The sequence below is a fragment of the Hippichthys cyanospilos genome, chromosome 5, assembly GCF_059441005.1.
Source record: "Hippichthys cyanospilos isolate Australia breed blue-spotted pipefish chromosome 5, RoL_Hcya_1.0, whole genome shotgun sequence".
NCBI classification, from domain to species: domain Eukaryota; kingdom Metazoa; phylum Chordata; class Actinopteri; order Syngnathiformes; family Syngnathidae; genus Hippichthys; species Hippichthys cyanospilos.
In genome coordinates this window covers 5875546-5895057 of record NC_142373.1, presented here as the reverse complement: position 1 = coordinate 5895057, position 19512 = coordinate 5875546, and the positions used below count along the sequence as shown (strand labels likewise).

The 19512-nt window shown below is 42.2% G+C and overlaps 1 protein-coding gene across 9 annotated transcripts in view; it reads left to right on the top strand.

Moving 5' to 3' along the window:
- LOC148423248 (transcription activator GLI2.L-like) overlaps nucleotides 1–19155 on the top strand; it is a 144722-nt gene extending 125567 nt beyond the window's left edge. For all 9 annotated transcript variants that reach the window (XM_088414567.1, XM_088414566.1, XM_088414564.1 and 6 more), the window contains 6 exons: nucleotides 268–408; nucleotides 1464–1613; nucleotides 2855–3019; nucleotides 3218–3499; nucleotides 16418–16784; nucleotides 16867–19155. In XM_088414567.1, coding sequence (XP_088270693.1) covers nucleotides 268–408; nucleotides 1464–1613; nucleotides 2855–3019; nucleotides 3218–3499; nucleotides 16418–16784; nucleotides 16867–19088 — 3327 coding nt within the window. In that variant the 3' untranslated portion in view covers nucleotides 19089–19155. The remainder of the gene's footprint in view (nucleotides 1–267; nucleotides 409–1463; nucleotides 1614–2854; nucleotides 3020–3217; nucleotides 3500–16417; nucleotides 16785–16866) is intronic.
- Nucleotides 19156–19512: the final 357 nt, after the last annotated feature.

Genomic DNA, 19512 nt, shown 5'->3' with positions numbered 1-19512 from the left:
AGTAAATAAGTGCAATTACCTAAAAACGCCAGCAGATGGAGGCAAAACAACCTAAAAACAGCCAACCTCCTAGGGTCATGACAGTTTTTTTGTCGCAAATCCGGGAAAATGTCACAAAGAAGTGGTGAAAAAACTCAGTATTCCATTTCGCAACATGAAAATAACCTAAATCAGGGACGTTGTAACACGGGGTCCACTGTATTTCCAATAATGTGTGATTATACATGTGATACTACATTTCAATAACTGGCAAAGTTCTGTTTGTAGGACCATAGTGGAGGTTTGTTGGATCTGAGCGAGGAGCTTGATAAAGATGAGTGCAAACAGGAACCTGAGGCCATATATGAGACTAACTGCCATTGGGAGGGTTGTACCAAGGAGTATGATACCCAAGACCAACTTGTGCATGTGAGTATGCCTTGAGTCTTATCAAAGAACATATAGTCGTTATTTGATTCATATAAGTGGAAATGCTTTAAATTTGCTTTCTTCTCAAGGCTAATTTCATCAGCTTTGTCAATTTATTTTGATTGTTTGATCAGAAAACTGTCCATTGCTCCTTAGCCTCTTATTATTTCCTGTTGAGTTGACACAACACAATCAATGAGACTCCCTGCTCTTGCCAAATTTGGGCCAAACCTTGCAGCTGTGTGCCCATGACCCTCAAACCCCTAACCAGCAGTGGGTCTGGGCTTTAGAAAGCCTGTGCTGTCCCCTTTCAACATGCTTTGCACTTTTTGCCTAACTGTCAGTCACTTCAGACCTCATGTTTAAGACTCACAGATTGAAGAAAAACAAAGGGAGTGGTCTTGAGCCTCCTCAAAAACCCTTGGCCGTATGTCACAGACTGAGCCATATACAATTTACAAATGTTCAAACTTCAAGCATCACACCAGATCGGCCACTAACAAATCTAATAATTTATTGAGTAAAGGTTTTTTGCAACCTGAAAACAAATGTCTCTGCTGAACTACACACTAATTTCCAATCCTCCTCCATCTATATGAGAACAGCGCACTAACAAGGGGTTTTAGGTTGTGAAAAAGTAGTGACAGTGTACAGTGCATAGGAATGTAAGTTTTTAAGTATTTCATTGCTTGCAGTACAAATTATACTATTTTAATAAACTCCATAATCAGCTGTGTTTAATGAAGATTCATGGATGGGAGATACAAGCGGGTACAAAATCTTTTACCGAGGAAGTCCCCAATTCTTTACAAACACACAAGCCTGCAGACAGCCTGTACAACCAGACACTGTTTGTACGTGGATCTTTATCTACTGTTGACAGAGACACAATGTCTGCCAGAGATTATTTATGGCAGCATTACTCAAAGTGTGCAATTATTGTGCGTGTGTTTGTAGGAAAGGAGAAGAATTTGGTGACTTATTTTTGTCATCAAGCAATGTCTCTGTACCTTTGTAGTGCATGTGTCACATTGTGATTTGGACTGTCTTGTCAGCACATCAACAATGACCACATCCACGGTGAAAGGAAGGAGTTTGTGTGTCGGTGGGTGGACTGTTCACGGGAGCAAAAGCCGTTCAAGGCTCAGTATATGCTGGTGGTCCACATGAGGAGGCACACAGGGGAGAAGCCACATAAATGTACTGTAAGTACACATTATCCTGACAGAACCCTGGGGCGACACAAGTTAACTAATGAGTTGTATTTTACAGTCTTAATATTCACAGCAGTAGGTTGTTGATCATATACAACTCTACGATTGGCTGACAACTATTTCAGGGTGTTCCACACCTTCTGTCCAAAGACAGCTGGCCTATGCTACGTTCAGACCGAATGCACAAAATCATTTTCCGTGCTCATTTTTGCTGACGAGTAACTGTGAGCGTTTAGCTTGTTCGCTTAATTCACACAGGGGCTGCATATTTGTACATTTACTGTGGGTCGGAAAAGGAGAGCGCAGCTGAGAACCTTCACGTCTTTTCTGGGATGTGGCAGTGCCAATCTTCTCCTCCAGCAGCTTTATTCTTTTTTGTATGCTGCGTGTCCCTCGCTTTGTGGCAAAACCCGTCTGACAGGCGAGAAAAAGTTTCAACATTGCAATCAAGTGTGTACTTTGCTAAATACTTTGGTTAATGCTGTACTACCACTATCTTGCCACAGTAACTGCAGTTCAAAAGCTGGTTAAAAAAAAAGGAGGGGGGGGGTAAATACTGTACATACAGGTATCCCAAGTTTCTCCTACACCATTCTACAAGCCAGGTGAGCACTCTCGCGTCGCTACATTTTGGTATTGAAAGCTCAGCTCGCCATGTTGTACAGCTCTTGGTGTCCCAAAACCGGCCGCCATGATTCATTCCTGCCCTCTGTGCGCAAGATTGAACATTTCCATAGTGGTTTGGGGATCTTAACATGACAAGAAACAAAAGTTTTGATGTGCGAAATTTCATATTGTGTCGCCTAAAGCACTTTAGCGCCATGTTGCATGAACTACTTTACGTTAAATAAATGAATGAAAATGTATGTGTATGTTTGTGTTTTAATCCAATTTAGTGCTTAAGCTACAAATTAATCAACAGTTAAATCAATCATTGAAGTAATCGTTACTTGCCGCCCTTGTGCAATGGACTGTTGGTCTGAATTTGGAGCATAAAGCGTGAGTTCAGTTTCCAGTCAGTGATGGAATTAATTTAAAGTCTTAATGGTTGTTTATTTCTGTATGTGCCGTGTAACTGACCTGTGGCCAGATCAGGATATAGTCTGCCTTTTGCTCTAAGTCAGCAAGGATAGGCTCCCAGTACCCCATGATCCAGAACGGACGAGTGGTGTAGGGAAGGGATGGAGCAGTCGTTCTACTCGTGTTACATGTGACTTGATGTATTTTTGCAGTTTGAGGGCTGCGCAAAAGCTTACTCACGCCTAGAGAACCTCAAGACCCACCTTAGGTCCCACACTGGGGAAAAGCCCTACGTGTGTGAGCATGAAGGATGCTACAAAGCTTTCTCAAATGCTTCAGACCGTGCCAAGCATCAGAATCGCACTCATTCTAATGAGGTATGTCACCCAGTTTACTAGAGAAATGAGACGGCTTTCATGTATCTGGTATAATCTTACTTGCCGACACCTGTAGATCTGAATGTTTGTCAGTTTAGTTGGTAAAAATATTAGTCATGATTTAAGCCAACCAAATTGTATTTTGTTTTTGCTTGTTATTGCTATTAAAACTAATTGTATTTAATCACCTGCTGACAGAAACCATATGTATGCAAAATTGCGGGTTGTACCAAGCGCTACACAGACCCCAGCTCCCTCAGGAAGCATGTTAAGACTGTTCACGGACCTGATGCTCATGTCACCAAGAAACAGCGAAGTGATGCTCCTCGAGGACTTCAACCACCCAAAGACAATGGAGAGAATGAGTTTCACCCAAAGAATGGTACAGGAAGTGTAGATAAAAGTACAGATGCCAAAGAGACCACAAGAAGTATGGAAGACTGCCTACAAGCCAAATCAATCAAGACTGAGAATTCCAGTGTGAGTTGTCATTGGAATACCCTTAAAATGGTCATTTTCTTTATATCACTGAATGCTATATGACTTGTCTCTATTTTCTTATTAACATGACACTATTTGCAAATATTTTGCTGACAAGTATCTCCTTTAAGTATTATGCTTAAATTAAATGTTTAAATTTGGCTTGAACGTGCTTTTCTCTTTTTCTCAAAACCTTCATAATGGACAGACTTCACTGAGGTGAGCACTCAACTTTTTTTTTTTTTTTTTTTTTTTATCTTGTGACTCAACCTTCTGGAGTATTATTGCCTCTTCATATCACAAACCGTTTGTCTGGTCACATTTTCCTCAATCTGGCAAATTTCCAAAAATGATACTTTTATGAAGTAACTAAAATTAGGTTTATGACAAAACTGTTTAAATGTGTCAGTAGGATAACAACATGTAATTGGCAGTTTTAAGATGCATTTGAAATTTGTGCTAGAGGTGTGTGATAGTCATATCTATTATGTATATATATGTGTATTAAAAGTGTGCCAAAAATCCATTCACAAAGGAATCAAGATTCTTATTTACTATGATTCAAACCAATATAAAATGTCCAAAAAAAAACATCTTTCAGTTTCACTTTAACTCTGCTGAACCTGCCCTGCCAAGGAAGAAACAATATGAACACTACACCAGTAAAATGTGCTCCGCAAAAGTGAATTTCAAACACACCAAATAATACATGAACGTAAAAGCAACTGGTGTAAGTGGAAGTTGCTGCGGTAGTTGCTACCATCGACCTTTACCCACCATGGTTTTTATTGCCATCACATCTACGTCAACCCACTATGGAGTAAGATCACTGTCAAAAACGCGTATCCGTGTTTTCAAATAGACGTATGCGTGTTTTCAGATTTGTATCCGTGTTTTCAAATTTGTATCCGTGTTTTCAGATTTGTATTCGTGTTTTCAGATTTGTATCCGTGTTTTACCACTCGTATGAATATGACTTTCGCGAGACACATGCGAGAATCTCCCCTTTGGATGCACGAATCTTCCTTTGTATGCATGGATTTAATGGCATAAGATGGCTGTCAAAAAGGCGTATCCGTATCAGTACATGATCAAACAGGATAACACTGGAGACTTTACACTTGAAATACCATTTTATTATAAAAGAAATCTAGATAAGAGATTTCCAATCTGGTAAACGTTGTCTTTGCTCCTTTGCCTCTTGACCACCTCTGCCAGGGTGCGTTTAATGACTGACATGACAGATCCCTGTGGAGTGGCAATCAACTCCCGCCCCAACTCTCACTTTTACATTCACAGGGACGTGCCGTGTCAGTCATGAAACACACACAGAGCAAACACAGTTGTTGTCGAGGCAATAGGCACATTGAGGCAGAGACACAATGGAGCAGACCTCTTATTTTAGTACTATCTAAAGTATGGGGGAAAATACCTCTGGATTACATTAAAAGACTGGATGAATGCCAAACGAATCAAGAGTTTAAAAGAATATAATTATCATTAAATATTAAACTTAAATATTGTACTCAAATTGCAACCAAAAACCTTATAATTTTGTTCAAAACAGTGATATTTTGCGCTCGGTATGGCATTGTTGAGTTTACAAACACACACATTAGTTTATGCAGTCAGCATCCGTTGTCAGTTTTATTTTGGAGGTGCAGTCAGGAAATCGCTGTGTGTTAAGGACAGCATGCGGCCGTGCACATTAAGATGATTCCCTCAATCAGGACTCTTTCGAAAACAATTACTATAAGTCTGTGTTTTTATCTGCTTTGGGCATTGTTGTTGCCATATGCTGTTGACACTTGCTAGTTTTGAACACCTATTATATGCATCATACTCTTGCCAATGATCTAATTGGCATATGAAAAGATCACAACCATGCTTGTTTAGCATTGCAATAGCTAATGTTAGCATCGATAAACATCCCTTCAAATGGGTTTTTTGTGGCGCATTGTTTGTTTAGTTACGCTAATGCATGTTAAGTAGCAAGACTGTGAGACATCACATTAGGCTTGCTATTGAACAGCACTCACGTAATTGTATCCAACATGTTGTGATAACAGTACAGTTATATATTTCATTTGATATGATCGATATATTAGGCGCACGGGATTATAAGGCGCACTGTCAGCCTATGAGAAAATTGAAGGGTTTCAGGTGCGCCTTATAGTGGTGAAATTACATGTATGTGTACATATATATATATATATATATATATATATATATATATATATATATATATATATATATATATATATATATATACTTAATCCGTTCAGCGGCTAGGCTCGTAACTCGAATTGGCCGTATGACGGGCAATCCAAACCTATGGTAATTAGTGAATGCGTGCAACGCATGCAAAAACCTTAGGTAAAAACATCATGACTTTATACACATATTAAAAATTAGTAACATAATCTACTGTACAGTTAAATTAAATACCATAAATATACAAAGGAAAAATTACATTTACCTTTGGGGCAACGTGACTTGAGCTGGTGGTGGGTGGCGGTGGGGGGAACCAGAGACGAACCCACAGAATTTATTTTATTTTTTTCCTAAACGAGAACTTTTCTTAAACGAGAACATATCACCGGCGATTTCCTTCTCTTTAATCCATAATAGAAGAAGCCTCTCCATTTTGTTATTGACCGAGGTCCGTCCCCTGGCAAGGAAAGTCTTGCCTGTTATTGAGAAATGGTCGAGCGGTTACGGCCATACTAACTAGCAAGCTTAACTATGCGTACACCTCCTTCATATTTTTTTATTTACTCCTGCTTCGTTTTTATTGTCATCATCCTCTTACTTCTTCCTTTACCACTTGCAATTTTAGAAGCCATGTCTAACAGATAAAGTTTGCAAAGTCTTCACAACACACCGACCAGCTCGTGCCATCAGGCTAGATGAGGGCGTTCGGCCAATAGCATATCGGCATTTCTGTGATTGACATGACGCGAGCCAATAGCATAGCATAGCATTGAGCCCTGCGGGTTATAGTCCAGTGCGGTTTATCTGCTGTTTTTTTCCCACCGGTCAAGCAAACGTGTATCTGCTCAAGGAGTTGGTGTATGGAGCAATGACTAAATAGAACTGTAAAGATGTGAATCATTGGCTGTGCTCAGAAAGAGTTTTAAAATATATTAAAAATTATTTCAAAAAATGTCTAAATTGAATTATTAAGATTGTTCTGCCCTTCAGAAGTGCAGTACCACCTTTGTTGTTTGAGATTTGTACATAGAGCACCCTCTTCTGGTTACTTCGAAATATTGTTTTTCTCAGTAGATGTAGATTTATGTTCAAGGATTGCTGATCTTATTTTGTTTTGCCTTGGACGAGAATTGTCTGAAAGTACACAAATTGTTAAAATGACGACATTGTTCATCTGTTTTGTTTATCGTTAGAGACATTTTTTTAGTTGTGCAACTTGTTAGCTTAAGAGGTGTTATGTATCATTAGCTGATTACTTGTTTTTCTAGTTTTACGGTAACCTAAAGAGGTTAATAGTCAGTGGCCATTGTTCAAATACAGCAGAGCAAAAGGAAAGACGGTCTGGTTGTTTGAAACGTTGTTATCCAGCCGTCTAGCTGGCGAAAAATCTGACGCTTCTGAGTGAGGACGGCATAAAGATCTTGTATAAAAGTTTGTGTTTGATATACAGTATACTGTATATATGATTGTTTTTATAATATTACGATTATAAATATTATTAGGTGCAGTGTGTGCAATGTTCACTAAATTCATATATCAATTAAACAATGGGAGACAGAATGCTGTTGAAAGGATGTTGCAGTTGGTAGACGATTTTAAAAAAAAATTTTTTTTCAAACTTTCATGTACCATCTTTTTGCATAAATATCTGATGTTATGACCTGCGGCTTATAGTCCAGTGCGGCATATCCGTGGCAAAAGATGTTTTTTTGGTCAATTTTTGCTGCTTATAGTCGGTGCGGCTTATAGTCTAGAAAATACTGTGTGTGTGTGTGTGTGTGTGTGTGTGTGTATGTGTGTGTGTATGTATGTATATATATACAGTGTGTGTATATATATATATATATATATATATATATATATATATATATATATATACACAGTGGGCCCCCGTGTTACGAACTTAATCCGTTCAGCGGCTACGCTCGTAACTCGAACTGCTCGTATGACGGGCAATCCAAACCTATGTTAATTAGTGAATGCGTGCAACGCGTGCAAAAACCTTAGGTAAAAACATCACTTTATACACATATTAAAAATTGAGTAACATAATCTACTGTACAGTTAAATTAAATAACTTATACAAAGGAAAAATGACATTTACCTTTGGGGCGACGTGACTTGAGCTGGGTGGAGGCGGAGGGGAGCAGAGACCAACCCGCAGAATTTATTTATTTATTTTCTTAAACGGGAACTTTTCTCAAACTAGAACATATCACCGGCGATTTCCTTCTCTTTAATCCATAATAGAAGAAGCCTCTCAATTTTGTTGTCGATTGAGGTCTGTCCCCCGGCAAGGAAAGTTACGGCCATACTCACGAGAGAGTCTTAACCATGCGTGCGCCTCCTTCGTATATTTTTTTTTTTATTATCCACTGCTTCGTTTCTATTGTCATCATCCTCTTACTTCTCCCTTTACCGCCACTAGCAATTTTAGCAGCCACGTCTAACAGATAAAGTTTGCAAAGTCTTCACAGCACACCGACCAGCTGTGCCATCAAGCTAGATCCATGTTTATCAACCGCCGTGTGCCGCGGCGTGCCGCGACATCGTGCCGCGACACATCAGCACAGATATTGTCAGTTGTGCCGCGGGAAATTATCCCCCCCGGTCCGCTGTCTAAATTTACGGCAATGACTGTGCCGCGGACAGCACTCTCAAGGCTTTAAATGTGACGCGGTGATCAAAAGGTTGGGAAACACTGAGCTAGCTGAAGGCGTTCGGCATTTCTGTGATTGACGTGACCCCGGCCAATAGTATATCCGCATCTCCGTGAGTGAGACCGGGACTGTGACCTTAATCGACCAATAGCATATCGGCATCTCCGTGACTGACTCCGTGACTGACACCGTGAGTGAGACACTGACTGTGACATTATAAGAGCAATAGCGTTCAGTGTGACCGTGACAAGCTTAAACAATTAACTTCGTTGACGCAGCAAAGCGAAGATAACTGTGTAGCACGTTTACCGAGGTTTGTACATTAGTGGGGCACAAAAAACGCAGAACTCTCGTAAGTCGAAAAGTTCATAAGAGGGGGAGTTTGTAAACCGGGGGCCCACTATATATATATATATATATATATATATATATATATATATATATATATATACAGGGGGGTGCTCGACTTACGACGTGGATCCATTCTTAAGACGCTGTGTAAACCGAATTTCAGTTCAAGTTGGAACACCATACAACTAATAACAAAAAAAAATCATAAATAAAATAAACAGATTACTCTTTACCAGTGCTTCTTAGGGGGGTGCGAGGTGATGCTGGGGGTGCGCAGATGACCCCAGGAAAAAGCTTAATAATATCTAATTTCACTTTCATGGTGGTGGCCCTTTTTTCCGAAGAATCTGCCTTATGCTTTGGAGCCATAACAAGGGCAAAAAGTTAAAAAAAAAACAATCAAACACGTGAGAGAGAAAAGAGAAACACAACCTGAGAGACACTGTCTTCTTTGCCCACAACCACCACAAACCGTAATCATCTGCTGGGCGCTAGAAACTAGTTCACAATTGTTTACGGCACAGGTTCGTAACCTCGAAACATCATAAGTCGAGACCGTCATAACCCGAGGACCCCTTGTGTGTATTATACACATATATATATATATATATATATATATATATATATATATATATATATATATATATATATATACACACTACAGTGGCTTGCGAAAGTATTTGGCCCTCTTGAACTTTGTGACCGTTTGCCACATTTCCGGCTTCAAACATGAAGATATAAAGCTGTAATTTCCTGTGAAGAATCAACAACAAGTGGGACACAATTATGAAGTGCAACACAGTTTTTTGGATATTTTAAACTTTTTTAACAAACAAAAAATGAAAAATTGGGCGTGCAAAATCATTCAGCTCCTTTACTTTCAGTGCAGCAAACTCTGTCCAGAAGTTCAGTGAGGATCTCTGAATGATTCAATGTTGACCTAAATGACTATCGATGATAAATGGAATCCACCTGTGTGTAATCAAGTCTCTGCATGAATGCACCTGCACTGTGATAGTCTCAGAGGTCTGTTTAAAGCGCAGAGAGCATTATGAAGAACAAGGAACACACCAGGCAGGTCCGAGACACTGTTGTGGAGAAGTTTAAAGCTGGATTTAGATACAAAAAGATTTCCCAAGCTTTAAACATCCCAAGGAGCACTGTGCAAGCAATAATATTGAAATGGAAGGAGTATCAGACCACTGCAAATCTACCAAGATCTGGCTGTCCCCCTAAACCTTCAGCTCATACAAGGAGAAGGCTGATCAGAGATGCAGCCAAGAGGCCCATGATCATCACTCTGGATGAACTGCAGAGGTCTACAGCTGAGGTGGGAGAATCTGTTCATAGGACAACAATCAGTCGTATACTGCACAAATCTGGCCTTTATGGAAGAGTGGCAAGAAGGAAGCCATTTGTTAAAGATATCCATAAAAAGTGTCGTTTAAAGTTTGCCACAAGCCACCTGGGAGACACACAAAACACGTGGAAGAAGGTGCTCTGGTCAGATGAGACCAAAATCGAACTTTTTGGCAAAAATGCAAGACGTTATGTTTGGCGTAAAAGCAGCACAGCTCATCACCCTCAACACACCATCCCCACTGTCAAACATGGTGGTGGCAGCATCATGGTTTGGGCCTGCTTTTGTTCAGCAGGGACAGGGAAGATGGTAAAAATTGATGGTAAGATGGATGGGGCCAAATACAGGACCATTCTGGAAGAAAACCTGATGGAGTCCGCAAAAGACCTGAGACTGGGACGGCGATTTGTCTTCCAACAAGACAATGATCCAAAACATTAAGCAAAACCTACAATGGAATGGTTCACCAAAAAACATATCAAGGTGTTAGAATGGCCAAGTCATGTGGAAAGAACTGAAAACTGCTGTTCACAAACACTCTCCATCCAACCTCACTGAATGTCAGAGAAATCTCAGAAAAGAAGACTAGGACAAGCCTAGCTGCTTAAACAGCAAAAAGAGTAACTCAGACCAGCCAAGATTGACTTTTCTATGCCGGGCATAGGGAAAAAAGCTGGGGCAAATGTAACTCGTTGGTCTTCCAACGCTAGTTTCCACTGCCCAGCCGTCCCCCCCTGGCTTTTATTGAGCAAAAGCATAGCAGATTACAAGACACAACAAAAGAGCCAGCCAGGCGCCACCGGCAGCTGGGCCAAGGTCCCGGCTCACACTTTCGTGCGTCAACAGCTCTATCTAAGGACAGGGTCAAGATGAACTAGGATTGCATAAATGGCTCTCCCGACAATGCGTTGTCTTGTGTACATGTAAAACGCAGAGGATAGTGAGAAACGCTATTTCGATTCCTTTGTATGTTACGCACATGTGAAGAAATTGACAATAAACTTGACTTTGACTTTGACTTTGATAATGATAACAACCTAATATATGATTCCCTTCACACTGAGCTCGAGCTGTTTTGCAAGGAGGAATGGGCAAAAATATCAGTTTCTCCATGGGCAAAACTGATAGAGGCATACCCCAAGCAACTTGCAGCTGTAATTGCAGCAAACGTGGCGCCCCTAAGTATTAACTCAATGGGGCTGAATGATTTTGGACGCCCAATTTTTCATTTTTTATTTGTTAAAAAAGTTTAAAAAATCCAATAAAGTGTGTTCCACTTGATGATTGTGTTCCACTTGTTGTTGATTCTTCACAAGAAATTATAGTTTTATATCTTTATGTTTGAAGCCTGAAATGTGGCAAAAGGTCACAAAGTTTAAGGGGGCCAAATGATTTCGCAAGCCACTGTATATATATACACGGTGGAGTGAGGTGTGGACCCAAATACAGAGAAGCAGGGAAGCTGATATACTCAGCTGCAGGACAAGAACAACATGAACAAAACAAAACCGGACCATGAAAGGAAAAACAAAAACCCAACCCAAACCCAAAGCATGAACGAAAAAAGAAAAAACCCAACACAAACCCAAGGCATGAAAGCAACAAAAATCGCTGACACCACCTCAAAAACATAACACAAATGGCACAACACGAGCTCTTACAACATTGAGTCAACGAGGCGAGATGAGATTTTTGTTAAGATTCAAGAGATTTACACTGAAATTCTTATTCTGTTCACTACCCCGAGCAGCAGACAACATTCCATAATTGAGCAATAAATAAATAACAATAAACAACAAACAGAGACAATTCTAACGTCGTTTTGTGGGTGTCTCCTGTCCTTGAAGATGTTGCGTGTCCTCCGCAGAACCCTGGTGTGGTAAATGTCCTGCAGTGAGGCTAAGGCTGCTCCACAGATACCCTGTGAGGTCTTGATCACACGCTGGAGAGCCTTCCTGTCTTGTCCTGTGTAGTTGCTGTACCAGACTGTAATGGAGGTGGAGAGGACACTTTGGATTGTGTGTCTGTAGAGTACACAATACTGTATAAAATAATGCCCAACAAAAACAAGAGAAATCCAGCTCAGTCCTTTCAGCAGCCACGTATCGCAACCAAAAAAGCTGCGTGGTAGAAGCTGTAGGTCGGCTGCTATGACTACTCTCACATTTTAGCTTAGTCTGTATTTAGCCAACTGGCACATTTAAACTATTGGTGACAAAATCTCATCTCTAAATGTGTAGTCATAATGCTAGTAGTTTAAAACCATGTTTCATTTAGCTTCAGGTTTCATTCAACTTAAAACTTATCTCAGATTTTTCATCATCTCACTGCCACTTGTTTCTTTGACTGTGTTTACCGCTCCTCCCGTTCAAAATAAAGAGGCATCAGTACGGACCACCCCTATTCTGCTTCTGATTGGCTCGTCAGTCACCAGGTCCAAAGTTAACCAGCGAGTACTAAAGAGGGAAGAGGAAGGGTGGGTCAGGGCTTCACCAGCTTTGAGAGAAAAGAGACTATTGGGCAATTAGATATTACAGAAAAGTGCGCATCAGGGAGTTTAAAAGTGGGTATATGCCATGCTCACTGAAAATCTATGTATGCATATTTTTATGTATGTATGTATGTATGTATGTATGTATGTATGTATGTATGTATGTATGTATGTATGTATGTATGTTCCAACAAGATGGCGGTGCGTCTACTCAGCGGCCCCCAATGCGTTGTTTTGTTCGTCAAACAAGTGTTTGAAAGTTTTTCTGGTCAGTTTACGCCACAAATACGTGTACAGTCAAGGGGTCTTCTTACACATCCGGAGAAGCAAGAGTTGCCAAGCTCCAAACACGGAACTGGAGAACTCACTAAGGGAACTGGGGCTGCTACGCCGGCCTCTAATTCACCAGACTCGCCTGCTAGCTCTCCCCCGAAAAGGATGCGTCGGAAGCGGTGCACCAGGACGAGGAAGCGGGGCAAACGCAGAGGTATTGGATCTGTGCTCGAGGCTAACCCATCTCGCCCGGCCATACCATCTATCCTTTAGGCGAACGTTGGATCACTGGACAATAAAATGGATGATATCTGACTTCTGAGATCAGCAAACCGAAAAGTGAGCGTACAGAGCCACCCCCCCCCCCCCCCCCCCCCCACATTGGTGCCTCTGACCACCTCACCATTATGCTAATGCCTGCATACAGACCAAGAGTGAAAGTCATCAAACCTGCACTGAAAGAAGTAAGGGTGTGGCCACAGGAGGCGACCTCAGCCTTACAGGACTGCTTTGAATTAAAAGACTGGGAAATTTTTAAGTAAGCAGCCACTTACAACAGCATCACAGATATTGAAAAGTACACAGACACAGTGACCTCCTACATCATCAAATGCACGGATGACCTGACCCACATCAAGAAGATCACCACACGAGCCAACCAGAAGCAATGGCTAACAGGAGACATGCACAGGCTGTTGAGGCCCAGAGACAAGGCCTTCAAAGCTGGGGATAATTCAGCCCTGAGAACAACGAGAGCCAACCTGTCCCGTGGCATCAGGAAAGCAAAACAAGGATACACAAATAAGATAATCTCTCACTTCAAGGACAGCAAGAATGCACACAGCCTATGGCAGGGCATTCAGGCTATCACAGATTACAAACCTGCACCACAAAGCTGTGAGAGCGACATCACTCTGCTCAACAACCTAAACAGTTTCTTTGCACGCTATGAGGAACAGAACACCACCCGCCCACAGAAAACACCACCACCTTCGCACGGCCAGCCTCTGTGCCTGTCTGTTGCCAGCGTGAGGAGGACACGCTCCGCCATCAACACCCGGAAAGCAGCAGGTCCAGACATCATCCCTGGCAGGGTGCTGAAAGACTGCAGAGGAGCTGAAAGATGTTAATACAGACATCTTTAACACCTCCCTGCGACAAGCCATTGTGCCATCTGGCTTCAAAGCTGCCACCATCATACCTGTGCCAAAGAAATCCTCCCCATCCTGCTTCAACGACTATTGTCTGGTGGCACTGACACCCATCATCATGAAGTGCTTTGAACGACTAGTCCTGTCACACATAAAATCCATCCTGCCCCCCAGCCTGGACCCGTACCAGTTCGCTTACAGGGCAAAGCGACCCAGAGATGATAAAATCTGCTCTGCCCTCCACCCAGTACTCATCCACCTGGACAAGAAAGACTCATATGTGAGAATGCTGTTCATAGACTTCAGCTCAGCGTTCAACACCATAATACCACAACAAATCACCTGCAAACTGGGCCTCAGCACCTCACTCTGCAACTGGCTGCTGGATTTCCTCAGCCAGAGGCCTCAAGCTGTGCAAGCTGTGCTAGATGTGCTTGGCAACATCTCAGGCAGGATCACCCTGAGCACGGGGGCCCCACATGGCTGTGTACTCAGCCCCCTCCTCTTCACCCTATTGACACATGACTGCACAGCAACCCACAGCTCCAACCACCTCGTGAAGTTTGCGGATGACACAACACTGGTGGGCCTCATCTCCAACGGCGACGAGACCCACTACAGGAAAGAAGTGGAACTTCTGACCAGATGGTGCAAAGACAACAACCTCCTGCTAAACATCAGCAAGACCAAAGAGATGGTTGTCAGCTCCCAGAGATGCCACATCCAACTGACCATCTGACCATCGACGGTGCTGCAGTGGAGAGGGTGTGCAAAACCAAGTTCCTGGGGGTGCACATCAGCGATGACCTCTCCTGGACCACCAACATTGCATCTCTGGCCAAGAAAGCACAGCGGCGTACTTCTTCCTGCGCAAACTGAAGCGGGCACGTGCGGCGCCACATCATGACCACATTCTACAGAGGAACCATCGAAAGCATCCTCTGCAGCTGCATCACCGTGTGGGGCGGGAGCTGCACTGACTACAACAGGAAGGCTCTACAACGCATCGTGAGGACAGCTGAGAGGATTATTGGTGCTTTCACTCTTCTCCCTGCAAGACCTTTACACCACCCACCTCAGCTGCAAAGCCATCACAGTAGAAACACCTAGCTGGCAGACGAAGTTTATGTCATTGGACTACTCCCCACCCCACCCCCACCTAAACTCACACTTTGCTCATGCACTTGCAAAATTTGCACAGACTTGCTGCTGCCATATTTATTCATAATCATTCAATCAGAGTTGCCTTGCTTTGTCTCGTCCTGTTGGATTGTCTTGTCATACGCTGCTACTTATGTCTTGTTTTGGGGTACTCTTGCCATACCTGGTTTTCGTTTTTAGTTAAGCAACACTAGGCAAAGTAGCCCTAACATACTGCACGTTACGATTGTTAAGAATCTAGTTTTAGGACTGGCTCGTCTTGCGCACCTGCACTTCGTTATTGTACATGTTAAACGCAGAGGATAGTGAGAAACGCAATTTCAATTCCTTTGTATGTTAAGTACATGTGAAGAAATTGACAAAATTGACTTCGATCTATCTATCTATCTATCTATCTATCTATCTATCTATCTATCTATCTATCTATCTATCTATCTATCTATCTATCTATCTATCTACATTCTGCACTGTTACTCCTGCCAGTTAATCAACCACACGCCAAAATTTTCATATACATCTGACGTTTATTTATTTGTCACTGTCAAACTATAAACCAGACAAAGTAACAGAAATAAAAAATACATAACCAATTATATGATAGAATATTTACAAAGATATTCAAAGAAAAACTACCGTAACGCTATCGAATGAGCACAAACACATTACACATTACTAGCAGCAGAAGACATACTTTGATGGCAGCACAATAATCCTGTGAGCAATGAAGTCATCCAAAAAAAAAAAAAAATCAACCTCAAAAAGAAAAATTCTTTTTACCACCACAAAGTAGCGTTCTAAAATTAGCAAGCTTATTAACCAACTTAAAGGAAAAACAGGTTTATAAAACAAAAGAGCAGTTTTTGTCAAAATCAGCTTTGGCTTCCACCTCAACACGTAAAGTTCACATGTCTGAACAGAAAGTGCAACCTTGGAACACGTTCCCCACTGCAACGAATAAAATCAAGTTCATCGTCTTAATGTGCATATCACAATTGCATATTGCAATTAAGCAAATCAGACTTGAAATATAACAACATTATCACAAATAAAATAGCAATTAATATTTTGGCACCTAAATGCACTCTAGATTGGTACTATTCAAGTTCACATTTTGACAAACTCTTCACACTCACATTCAGTACAGTTGCCATGTACTGTACAGTATGCTACAGAATGTATCATTCTGAACACTGTTGTTCTTGATTCTGCCACTAAGCTACATTTTCTCCACATTTAATACTTGTTGTCCCTCACTAGATGTATCAATCCAGTCCTGGTGGTCACTCATCATGTAGCAGTCAGCCATCACCTCTCAGCAGCACCAACAACAACGACAGTGGGGTAGAAATGGCCATGCACAATGGGGGCAGCTTCGGGGACCTGAGTGGACAGGATGAGTGTTCCATGGCTGCTTCTACTGTTGCTGCTGGGGGGCAAGAGGCAGGGTTTGGACTTCAACTACGGAAAGCGCTGGGTCATAGTGGCACAGTTACCATCAAAATAAAGACTATCAAGAGAGAAAGACTGAAGACAATGAGAGACCCATGCCCATGGGTCAATTCAGCACCACAGCCCTCACAGGGCCAACGTAACAACACAAAGCTGCCCCCTATACCTGCAGTAGGTAAGTAAATTCTCATATCTTGATTAAGACTCATTAAAGATATAATGATGAAGGCTTTTAATAATTTCCTTTGCAAATACAGGTTCTCTACCGGAGAACTCAACAAGTAACCTAAACAGTTTGCACAATGGTCAGCGATTGGGAGACCAATCTATGTGTGAATTTAGTCTGCTGAACCAGCTAAATAATCGGCGTAATAGCACAACTAGCACGATCAGCTCAGTATACACCATGAGTCGACGCTCCTCCGGCATTTCACCATGCTACTCCAGTCGACGCTCCAGTGAGGCCTCACAGTTTGGTGCTAATCGTCCTAACACTATCAGTTCGGCCGACTCCTATGACCCGATCTCCACTGATTTATCCCGGCGCTCCAGTGAAGCTAGCCAATACTGCGGTGGTGCAGAAGGTGGAGAAAATTTCCCAAGTCTTCTTAATCTGACTCCAGCTCAGCATTATCGCCTCGAGGCAAAATACGCTGCCGCTGTAGGTGGAGCACCACCCACCCCCTTACCCAATATGGAGAGAATGAGCCTTAGGACTCGCATTGCCCTATGTAATGACTCTAATGAATGTTCATCACTTCAGTACCACCAGCCACCCTCTCGCACTGTGCCCCGGAGATGCAGTGATACTGGATATGGCAACCACAGCATGATGACCCATGAAGTACCTGGCAATCTCCCGCGCCGAGCCAGTGACCCAGTGCGTCATCCCACCCTTGACCCTCTAGCCTTTTCTGCAGTGCAGCGCTATAACAGTATGAACTGCATGAATGGTCCATCAGAATGTCACCAAGTATTGGCAACGCATGGTTGCACTCGTTCTGATGGCAACCTGCATTTACACCCTTTTAACCCCAGACCGCCCAGCATTTCAGAAACTGTAGCTTTGGAAAACATGGCAGAAGATTTCATTGGGACTAGAGGTGAACAGGTTGCGGACGATGATATGATTCTTCCAGATGACATGCTGCAATACCTGAGATCCCAAAATCCTGGGACCCAAGCCCACAACTTGGGACAAGGGAACTACCAATCAAATAACCAGGCTCAGGGCTATCAGACCCGCATTACACCAATCACCTCATTATATTCCAAGAGAAGGGTTCCCTTGGTTGATGTCTGCATGATGAAGTCTGGTCAGGATCTGAATCATAGTGACTCCAAACAACCTTTGTCAGCGTCATCACATATAATAAATAAGAGTAATATGCCAGTCCAGTGGAATGAGGTGAGTTCAGGGACTGTGGAGAGCGTAACTAAGCCTGGACAGCAACATTCTCTCGGGGGAAACCTAACCGTTGTTCCTCAGAGGAGCAACTTTGATTCTTTAGAGGCACAAGGTCAAGGCCTTGGCAGCAATCAGCAGGTCATATCTGGTCGTCAAGACTATACAAATCACAACAAGAAGAGGCTAAACGACCCTCATCATCAGCAAAGACAGTGCAGCAATTTGAAATGTAGTGATCAAAGTTCACTGCACCAAGGCGCAATTCAAAATTCCATTTTTGCTAGCAATATTGTAGGACCCATTCGGAATTTTATGATGGATCAAGGACAGCAAAGTTACAGAAGAACACGTGCTGACGAATATTCTCATGTGAACCATATAGTTTATCAACAACAGCGACTGAGTATTTCATCCCAGCACAGCAATGTATTTAATGGCACTAGTGGAATGTTACCACCAAGACCTCCAGTAGAACCAAAGCCAGGTTGCAGACAGCATCCTGGTTCTAGCATGAATGTGAATAGAATACTCAAATTATCTGATGTGAACCCTGATCTGCATAATAATACATCAGAGGCAAGCCCAAAAAGACCCCAAAATGGGTCAACAAACCTACAGAATAATGCTGAAAATCCCAACACCGGAATGTTCTATACAGATGAGAGTCATTTGTTTGAACAAACCGCTGCCACCTTTGATGCGACACATTCCCCCAATGAAAGCCAGGCTCCTTCCCATGAGAAAATAGCAGCAGATAACATGGCCTCACCAGGAATCAACCAGGTTTCAAGCAGTACAGTGGATTCTTCTACAAATGGTGGCTCAGAACCTACACAAACAGATCTTGATTCTGTGTTAGATGACGGGGATCATTCCAGCCTGATGTCGGGCACCTTGAGTCCTGGTCTTTTGCAAAGCCTCTCTCAGAATTCATCTCGTCTCACAACCCCTCGCAATTCTGTTACGCTTGCATCAGTACCTGCAGGAATTGGCAACATGGCCATTGGTGACATGAACTCAATGCTTACAGCACTGGCTGAAGAAAGTAAGTTCCTAAATATGATGAGTTAAGAACAAAGACTGCTTTGCACCATTCAGTCCCAAAATTCATACATCAGGAATAAATGGACTCGACAAAGCACTGACTGAACAATTTGTTTTACTGTCAATATCAATAGCAGTTTGGGGGCGGTTGGGAACTTATGCTCTAGAGTGCGGTCCCCAACCTATTTATCACCATGGGCCGGCAACGCCTGCAATTGGCTGGTAACAAGTTCAGGGTACAACCTGCCTCTCTCTCTCTCTCTCTCTCTCTCTCTCTCTCTCTCTCTCTCTCTCTCTCTCTCTCTCTCTCTCTCTCTCTCTCTATATATATATATATATATATATATATATATATATATATATACCTTTGTCCTCAATTATTCATACCCTAGAAATTTATTTTGTTTTCATTCATGCAAGTTTCTTCATGAGTTATATGTGACAAACGAGT